The sequence below is a fragment of the Simochromis diagramma genome, unplaced genomic scaffold, assembly GCF_900408965.1.
Source record: "Simochromis diagramma unplaced genomic scaffold, fSimDia1.1 OVJJ01000646.1, whole genome shotgun sequence".
Taxonomy (NCBI): domain Eukaryota; kingdom Metazoa; phylum Chordata; class Actinopteri; order Cichliformes; family Cichlidae; genus Simochromis; species Simochromis diagramma.
In genome coordinates, this window is record NW_024387279.1 from 2,863,195 (window position 1) to 2,873,322 (window position 10,128).

General features: G+C 41.1%; 1 protein-coding gene across 4 annotated transcripts; it reads right to left on the bottom strand.

The window, feature by feature from the left end:
- Positions 1-1,164: 1,164 nt before the first annotated feature.
- On the bottom strand, positions 1,165-7,741 carry si:ch211-112f3.4 (EF-hand and coiled-coil domain-containing protein 1). Of its 4 annotated transcripts, none has more exons than XM_040003147.1 (9): positions 6,599-7,739; positions 5,062-5,503; positions 4,824-4,958; positions 4,375-4,445; positions 3,936-4,077; positions 2,995-3,082; positions 2,445-2,558; positions 1,929-1,998; positions 1,165-1,847 (listed from the first exon to the last, which is right to left on the bottom strand). In XM_040003147.1, exons 1-9 carry the CDS (start codon positions 7,203-7,205, stop codon positions 1,780-1,782), a joined length of 1,737 nt encoding a protein of 578 aa, XP_039859081.1. In that variant the 5' UTR covers positions 7,206-7,739; the 3' UTR covers positions 1,165-1,779. The 4 variants fall into 4 exon arrangements, with proteins under 4 accessions (XP_039859081.1, XP_039859082.1, XP_039859083.1 ...); XM_040003148.1 differs by having other exon boundaries at positions 1,165-1,815; positions 6,599-7,738; XM_040003149.1 differs by lacking the exon at positions 2,995-3,082 and having other exon boundaries at positions 1,165-1,815; positions 6,599-7,741.
- Between the last annotated feature and the right edge of the window lie 2,387 nt (positions 7,742-10,128).

Consider the following 10,128-nt stretch of genomic DNA (forward strand, 5'->3'; position numbering starts at 1 on the left):
CCATCCCTGTGTGTGTGTGTGTGTGTGTGTGTGTGTGTGTGTGCGTGTGTGCGTGTGTGCGTTTTTGCCCAATTCATTGTCAATATAATGGTTGCTAAACTTGGCCAAAGATCTATTTAAATTGCATAATTTTATTTTACACACTGATGTGTATCTTTACATTTTTAGCAGTTATTAATATTGCAGCATATCATTTAGTACAGTTAATTAGCCATCAAGGAACATGCATTTATTTCATACTTGCTTCAGGAGGTATTCAGACCTCCTACATCTCTCCAATTTTTGCAGACATTTATTTTGAAATGGCTAAAACTGACATTTTCCCACATTAATCCAAACTACACTGCCTACAATGATAATGTTACACAGTTCTCCTTAACAAAAACATTTAGACTCTTTGCTGCAGTGTTCTAAATTGTGGTGCTATAATTACTCTTGATCTGTTATTAGAACTGGACTGATTGGACAGTGTAGAATGAAGCTCTTTCATATAGAAGAAGAAGAATTTACAAAACCTAAGCCATAAAAACCAATGATGTCTGCAGGTGCTATCCATAAAACTGTGACAAATCACACATCAGACCAGGCTCTCAAATGTTTCTAAAGCTTTCAGCGTCCCAGGAAGCACAGTTACACACAATAATTGTGAACAGTAATTGTGTTTAAACCAACAGTACTCACGCTTTGCCTGAAACGTAACTAAGCAAGTAGGGAAGCGACCACAGAGAGTTAAGATGACTCTAACAGACATTTAGAAGTTCTCTGCAGTGTCCGGAGAACATGCCATCTCAGCTGCACAACATTGCTTTGAGCTTTACCATGAGGTAAGAGGCTGCCTGACAGCTCTCTGGTAGTTTGGCAAGCAGCATTTAAAACATCTGGAAGTCTGTTGGTGCATAAACTCTTTAGCCATAACTTCAAGCATTATTTCTGTCCAGCTGCTGCCTAAAACATCTGAACAATGACGCATGGCATCACGTGATGATGGTACTTCCTAGCAGCACATATGAGGAGGCTGATCAGACGTAAACGGTGAATGAAGGCTGCCAAATAGAGGGATGTTCTTTGAATAACACCTCGTGTGTGCTGACACAACCTGAGATATGACCTGATATTCTCCGACTATCCTCAAATCATCCAAATAAAGCTTAGACTCAAAGCGGATACATTAGAAGAGACACAAGGATAGCAGTGCAGTTTAATGGGGGTTTTCAGTGTTATCTGATTAGAATGAAACCTGGAAAACATTAGTTTTTCAAAAAATAAAGGTATTTGGATATATTTTAACACAACTTAATGAGACAATAATTACACAAGAATCACTGAAGTACAGTATATTCCACCAAACATGTGTCTAGTAGACGTTTGCTATACTAGTAAATGAAAGCTGGATGAACTGGTCTCTTTGAAGAGTCTCTTGGATGTGCTTTTCTTTTCAGCTTGAGTGTGTTTCAGATCAGATGGCCTTGGAATTTCTGTCTTCACAGAAATGGAAGAAAAGTCCAGTAAAAACAAATAATCATTCAACCTAAACAGATGCAAAATCAAACACTAGCAGACTAAATTACATAAATTATTTCATTATTAAATACTTTAAAAATTACATGGTGCAAACAAGCTAATCATGCAATACAGCACATGTGTTACAGCTGACTCAGCAGGAGATGAGCAGTGGGTTGACACTGCTAGTTTGATATCCTGAGGGTAGAAGCAGGAGTTTCTCTCTGTCTCTCCTCCTCCTCCGTCATCCTTTCTCCTCCATCTTTGAGCAGTTGTGGATCAGTGGACGGAGAGAGAATCAGCGACCTGCAGGATCTGGGACGGTCCCGGAGAAAGGGGAATAAAAGCTATTGAAAAAGTAAAGAAATGAACAAAAATGAAGAAATAAGAGCATTTGGATAAAACTGGATAGCTCAGAGCAGACGCACCAGCTCCACCCCTGCTGCACACATCCAAAGTATCCATCACCATCTTCCCCAGCCCCCTGCTGGACATGTTCTAGAAGAAAAAACAAACGTTTTCACTCACTGTAAGACTACTGCTAAGCCAAAAAAGCATGATGTCATACCAGTGCTTAGCACAGTATACTGGCACATTGATTACACCCTGGTCTGAATCACTTAAATGTTAAGTAATCACAGATTCCTGATTTTTTTGTGTGTAGTTTTAAACGGAATAAACACGAGTTAATGACAGGCTCGTTTTGTTGGGGTGGAAGCGTAGTAATGTTATATATGAGGTCCAAAATCCTACTTCAAATGAACTTAATTACACAGTGAATATAATATTTATATATAAACTACTATATACATTTTTATGAGCAGCACCTCTGTCAGCAGAGGCTTTTTAACGCATCACAAATACACATATAAATGGTAGGCAACAGAAAATGAAATGGAGGAACCACTAGATGGCGCTGATGAGGTGTAACAATGCACGAATACCTTGTTACGTAGCTGCAGCAGCAATGCGAGTGAATCAGTGAGTTTGCCCTCCAACAAAGACAGACGTGTTTTCGCATTTTCCTCTTGTGTCCTCTCCTCCTCTTCCTCAGGACTCTAGTGAACACGAAATGCAAGCGCCCATTACAATCCTGTTCAAACTGGGTGGGTTTAAAAACAAAAAAAGCTCAGTGCTTCCAGGTGCATTTTTTATAAGCTAAAGACCTCAAAGTCAGAGGATCCTCTATGAGCAGCACTTGGCGACAGTGGGAATTAAAAAGTCCCTTTTAAGAGGAAGACACATCCAGGCTCGAGGAGCTAGATGAGTATGAGCCAGCTGAAAAGGATGTGTCAGGACATTCAAGACTTATATTGATAGGAAGATATTCTCCAACATTAAAGTGTATTTATAGCAAAAAAACAAAAAATCTAGAAATGCAAATGTTAAAAATTATGATTTATAAGAAAAAACGGTGGAAAAGACAATCTTTTGTTAATACATTTCTGACACTATATGTCAAACTGACAAAAAGCAAGAGCATCTTTTCCTCACCGCTTGTTTAAAGCCTCCCTGCGGCCGCTCTTGGTTTGGTCCTTTCTGACAGAAGTGCCCCCTGTTGTCTTTAGAAGTGCTGCTGAAACTGAAAATTTCAAATTTTCAATTTGATTCATCATTTAATAAAAGTTGTTTACAATAATTTTCAGTCCAGTTCTTGTGTAACCTGGCATACTTCAGCCTTTTCTCCCTCTTTCTCTTCCTTAAGAAAGGCTTCTTGAAACCCACCCTACCACTTAGACCACTGGAGATGCTTCAGCAAAAAGCAGATGGATGAGCTGAAGGACCAGATGCATACATGGATGGATTTTTTCCTATTCCTCAAGAATATGTTCAGAGACTGTTCATCTGCTGTAGGTTTGTAGGCTTCCCACCTCTTCTTTTACCCTCTACTTCTCCAGTTTTCTCAGTTTTTTAAGGACCCAATGCACACCACACTGAGATATCCAAAGTTTAATCCAGCCAAAGAAACAGGCTGTGGAGGAGCAGCTCACCTACTTATGGGAATGTTTGTGGTTCAATCCCTATCTGCTCCAGTCTGCATGTTAACTATCTTTTGGCAAGTTACTACCCCCAAGCTGCTCTCCGATGCATCCATCAGAGCATGAATGTGTGTGAATGTTAGATAAAAAGCACTTGCATAGAAAAAAGTGCTTGTGTGAACCAGTCCATTTACCATTAGTGTTGTCTGTGTAGAGAGTGAATGTTAAGATATGTGTTTGAGCTTATTGGTGCAAAGTAAAAAGTACACATCTTTGGTGACTTCGGTTGCCTAACCCTAAACATAAACCAATCATTTTTGTGTCGTGAAAACTGTTTTTTGAATTCTTCAACAGTAGAACAGATGTGAGAAAGCCAGCTGTATTTTGTTTTTGCTATCAATTTGTCAGATTAACATTAGAGAAAATGCCAAGTATGAACACAAGATGTTAGCTAACCCTTTGCTACAGCCGTGCATTCGTCCAATGTGCCTCTTCACCTCCATCAGGCAGCGCTGTTCTTCCTCTCTCATCCTACTGTCCTCCTCCTCTTCATCAGATGCAGCTCTTCCCTCCACTGCCCTCTGTAGACACTCAGCATCTGCAGACAGAGCAACTGCATAGTTCAGTCATCAAAGACAGCTTAGGGCCCAAGACTGCAGAATACTGACGATTTCTCTTCTGTGGCAACTGTTAAAGGAATAAGGTTTTGGTTTCTTTGTGACCAGTTTCACCTAGCGACAGCAAACAACCTCCCACAATTACAGAATACATACTTTTCCATAGCAACCAGTGATTTCCATAGAGTTACTGAGCAGTCTCTAGGCCTGTGTAACTGGAGCCTCAATAAGACCACACTAACACTCTCATACTGATCTGTGTTTTTGCAGTTACTCACCTGTTTTGCTGCAAGTGTCTTCAGGGTGGTTCTGTTGACTTCCAGGGCTGAGGACACACGTGCAGCTGGTTCTGAGGGTGGTAAAAGGCAGAGGCCATACCTTAAATGCATTTTTAAGGTAAATGTTTTTTTGTTTTGTTTTTTACCAATTACATTTCAAATTTAATAGCATAGCAATAACTAAGTGATGCATGTACCATAATAATCAGAACTGTACATTTTATTGCTATGCTCAGGTTTTGCATAACTAAGTTAAGTTGCTTATTAAATGTTATTTTCTAGGGGTTGCGTAAGGTCTCCTAGACACAAACTTGTGTGCAGCTTAACCTGGGCACCCTGTGGCATCAAGTTTCAAATCAGCAGAGTACACAAGCAAATGATGTGTAAATAGATGCACAAACACACCCATGTACTGAATTCCTTCACCTGCTCATGACCACACATGGTACCTGTATCTGTGCAGCTCAGTCTCAAGCTGGGTGATCCTGGACTGGAGTTGGGGCACAGACCGGGCCTGCTCCTGGATCAGCCGAACCTGCTGCAGCCCCGAGCTCAGAGCCTCCCTGGCCTCCTCTGCCCGCTTCCTGATGGAGATCACCAAAGATCATCTCACTAGTCTCCTACATCCACTCAAATATCATCCAGCAAGCTTTTAAAAACCTTCCACTGATGAATAGTAACTCCAACCTGATCTGAGTGTTCTCCTTCCTCAGTGCAGCCTCCACCCCCTGCAACTTGCGCACCTCCTGGTACGCCCACTGCAGCTCCTCCTCCAGATGCTTATTGAATCTGATGGCCTCCTCCAGCTGCCCATCACGTGAGGAGCGGATCAGCTTCAGCTCCCTTAGAAGTGGGTCTCTGATATCTCGTTTCCTTGCCACTCTCCTTGCTGAGTCTCCTGCAGCACTGCTTAACTGTCCTTTAATTCTTTGAGTTGGAACTAGTTTTCCCTGGATAAATGTGATGGAAGTCTTAGGCTTTGAAACCGTAGGGTTGTAGCAGGATGCAGAAGGGAGGGTGCTGCTCCTCTCCTGTCGGAGCGCCACCTCCAGGGCCAGGCAGCGGGCATCGCTCCCCTGCAGCGCTGAGCGGAGGTCCTCCACCAGCTCCCTTAGAGCTGCCACCTCATCTGGAGAAGAAGAAAGAGGAACATGTGAAGTGAAACCAGATCATGTGCATAATAATATATCCATAGTTTTACATTAATAACCTTTATAGGTGAACTTTAAAAGTGAAATGTGTGTATTTTCATTTTATTCTGCTGCATATTTCTTTTCATTAGATTTCAGTGATTTTACTTTTTACTCCACTATACCTGTCTGGCAAAAACGCTAAATATGTAGAAGATTTTAAATAAAGATATAAACATGATAACTATTAAGACAGATTCTCTTCATCCTTTTAGATACTCAGCATCTAGTTTGAGCTGCTTGTCATGTTTTATATGCCGATAAGTGGATGACAGTTCTACTAAACTACTACTGAATTTCCCGGAGAAACCAACCCGAGGGATTAATAAAGTTTCATCTAATCTAATCTAAACTTCTCTCATAATTTCATTTTTATAACAGTTTGATACACAAAGAAGCTGAATGTTCCAAAACTTTATCAAAAACATAAAGAGAAGGATGAAAAAAACATCCCAATGGATAAATGCTTTCTTCTTATCTACAACAGTGATGACATTCTTCTGTCTTGTGGAGCCAGTACCTCAGGTTAAGAACAGATTACAGAACGTAAACCATGTCTCCTACGCTAACTAAAGCCTGATTTATAATATGAACATTGTAATAATGTTACAGAGTTTTTGTGTGCAAGGTGACAATTAAGATCAGTGGAGGAAACCCTGAATGAAGCTGCAAATTAAACTTTCTTTAGGAAAACATATAAAAAGATAACAATTTTAAAACGCTTGTGCCCAAAAGCCCAGTTTGCCCGCCGCCATGACAGCTGTTACCGGGCTCTTCTAGATGTCAGTTCTAAATAAGAGTCTTTGATAGTGTAATAATACATTTTGTATTAGCCTGGGATTATGCTGCACTAACAATTGGTATATGAAGTAGTGATATTATAGTGTTTGGTTGTATATAATTATAAGGTCATCCTGCACAATTTAATAAAGGTGAGACAGCAGAGCACATTCTAAACAGGGATTTGAAATGTTCTGGCTTCCATCATCGAGCTATTAAAATGCACATATAAGACAGACCTCCTTCTCCAGTACCTGGTTCACGGTGCTCTGAGGTCCGATCTTTCACAGATGTGTTGACTGATCCATTCTGGTCCTTTGTCAGATCAAAACTGACACACTTTCTCCGCCTAACTCGCGGCCACCGAAGCCGGATCTGTTTCTCTACCAGCTCTGTATCCTCACTAACGGGCAGACGCAAGGCACACTCCCCGGTACCTCTACGCGCACTGCGCACACGGAAATACCCACAGAGCCGTGAGTGAAATTCTTTGAAAGAGAGCTGGCTGGGAAGCCCAGAGCATATATCTCTAAACTCTTCATCTTCCTCTTCTCGTTCTCCAGCTCCCGCTGTTTCCTTTACGGTCGCAGTTTTCTTTCCTACCTCAGCTCTGTTCAGTCCCAGAACGGCACAGAGGGCAGTGAAATCTTTCGCCGACACAGTATCGTCCCGGCTGGGGAAGGCCAGGTGGTGGAAGACTTCTTGCAGATATTGGTCTATTCCAGTGGCCAAGACAACGATTTCGTTCTCCACTCCAGGATCGGAGCAGTGGTGGTGTGCCAGGGCGCTCCGGAGCCACTCGCTTTTACGCGCTGCACGCGGTGAGGGCTGTACGCGCTGCATGGCCGGTGAAGTGCACATAAATTAAAAGATATTATCAAACGGAAGCAGACTGGAGAAATTAGCACTGGATGAGATCTAAAAACGTGTGAGGCTAAGACGATTTACGGGTTGGTGTGCCCCTGCGCATTTCCCTGAAAACCCTCACTTTACATTCCTCACAGCGACGCATCAAGTCAAGATCTGATCCCCGCCGGTAAGGGGAAAAAAGTACTAAGGGAGGGCTCCACCCTTCTGTGTGCATACAGTGACCGCATGAGCGTGCGTGTGAGTGCATTAATACGTGTTTTTAACCGCTTACGGCGAAGCATTCCGGGTGTTTGATGCCTGTCATGAAAGTGGATCAAATATCAGGTAGAAGAAATCTCAACAAAGAGCAAAAGATTTCCATATATGAATCTGTTGCACGTTTTTCAGTTAAATTGTGATCTGCAGGGTATTTTGTGACAACAACGCGTCCAGAATGAGTCATGGCGGGTTTCTCTTCTGCATCAGTCTCACTGGGCTGCCTGTTAAAGACGAGTAACCTGACTCCTTTTGGATCTTCTGTCCACTGATCTCACAAACATACCTTCCTTTAGAAGTCAAATGTGAATTTGTTTCTGGGAAGCTGAGCAACGTCAACCGGAAATACCTTCCCACACCCTGACCTCACCACTTATCACCCACCTGACAGCCAAAACAAAGAGGGCTTCTTGAGTTTACTTACCTGGGCATGACTGCACCACAAAGCGCAGATTCCACATTAATCACACTCCTCTGCTGCACTTACATGGCACACAGAAGAAATCAGTTCTTCAGAACTAGTGCCAAAACAATTTGTAAACCAACATTAATGTGTTTGACATTTAGGAAGTTTATCAGTCAGAAAAGCAAAAAAGCTTCTCAGCTGTGGTCACTGAGTTCTGTGTTTGGTTAGTTACTCACAAAGACTCATCTAAAGATGTCCTGTTTGGCTCTGAAGGCTTTTCCCAATAAATGTTGCCCTTTGTTTACACAAACGCAGCAATTAAAGCAAAGACAAAAGCAGTGCGTTTCCATGCAAGCACAGTCAGACAGACATTATTTCAACATACGTTGTACTCAGTACTCTTTGCTGCTCGACACAGACACAGATAAAGCTGTGTTAAAAGACTTCTGATGGAGCCGACTTTGTGTTTGTGAACATTTTATTGACTCAACAGAAGCCCTTCCCCTTTTACCTCTTCAAACTACAATATGATCCATTCAGGATGGAAGCTGTTGTCATGTTCTCAGTACATTTCATCCTTACATAGATATTCAGGAGTCACTGGTGTAGAGACACATTTGCCATTATGCAATCTAACATAACAGGCCTGACATAGCATCTGTCATTAGGAAACTCATAATGCCAAGTTGTGGTACTTTTATAACAGATATTTTTGCTTATGGTTTACCACTAAAGGTTGGGCTGTACTAGAGTGCATTTCATGTTTCACACACAATCTGGCAATGTGACCAAACGAGAACATTATGAGCCGCTTTTAACTGAAACCTTTTTCAGCCGCTTAGCAAAGCAATGCAAATGCGTCCTGCATTTTGGCTATCACCTCATCTCTACCTTTGGCTTTCAGACATAACAGTGATTTTAATCTATTCTCTAACTCTCAACAAGACAGTAAATAAGTATACTGTTAAAGTGAAAGTCAACAGAAATGAGTTTTGTTGACTTTGCAGGAGAGGATTGAGACTCGTGAACGCAAATACCTTTTATGCATAACAGGAACGAAGAAAGAAGGATATTTCTAAATGAATCATCACGCCCAGACCATTTAAGATAAAGACCAGTACTTTTTCTCATTTGCAAATCACACACTAACGTACGGGCTAGTTGGTGTGTTAATAGAACTTATAAAAGCTCACACAAGAAAATCCCAGATATTGTTTAGTCTGTTTTGGTTTCCAGCTGTAATCTGAAAATGCTTGAACGACAGCGCTCGGCAGTGACTCATCGGAGGCTTTTACCCTGGAAAGGTGTTCTGTTTCAGTCAGTGCTATTTAAAGGCAAAAATAAAAAGTGTCCAGAAAATATAAAAGACAATTATCCCCTGAGGCCACAGGCACAAACATGTGGAGGTATGCAGGATAATAGAAGCCAATTTAAGTCCTTTGATTGTGTCTCAGAAACATTGTTTTTCCTTCCAAGGCAGTCAAGGTTGGGGCATGCACTACTGATATGGAAACAGGCACATATTACTTTTATTTGGGAGACAATGTTGGAGAAACAAGGCTGAGATGGTTTGGGCACGTACAGATGACGGATAGTGATATTAGACAAAGGATGCTGAACATGGAACTGCCAGGCAGAAACTGAAGGGTAAGACGACTGAAGGACAACATGAAGAGGGTTAATCTGCTGTGGTGACCCCTAAAGCAGCTGAAAGAAGAATGTCAAGTTTAATGCACATTACTTTTACACACCACACACGTACTTTTACAGTGGAAAAAGCAAAGTCAGTAAAGGTACTATACACCATATCTCGTTAGGTAAACCCCAAATTCGAACTCCAAGCCTGAACTATAGATGCAAAGCTTTGCTGTAGATACTAACTAACAGCACAGCTTCAGATAAAGAAAAACTAGTCACTAAAGTTAGCACTGGAGCAAGATACCTATTGAGCCAAAGACTAAATAATAAAAAAAACAAAAAAACAAAAAAAAAAAACTTCATCTTCTTATTTTTCACTAGTTTTATATCTATAAACCTAAAATGTGAAGTTCATGAAATCTTCACAACAAGCTAAAGGCCCTTAGCTGGTTTAGCAGACCGGCAGCTATAATCTCTTTGTTGGCTGGCAGACCTCCATCACAGAGTTAAATGTATTAAACTGTAAATAATGTATTTTATTGCTGTTGCTAAATAGTAACAATTTGTCATACATTTAATCAAAAGCTATAAACAATAAATAATAATACAACTAAA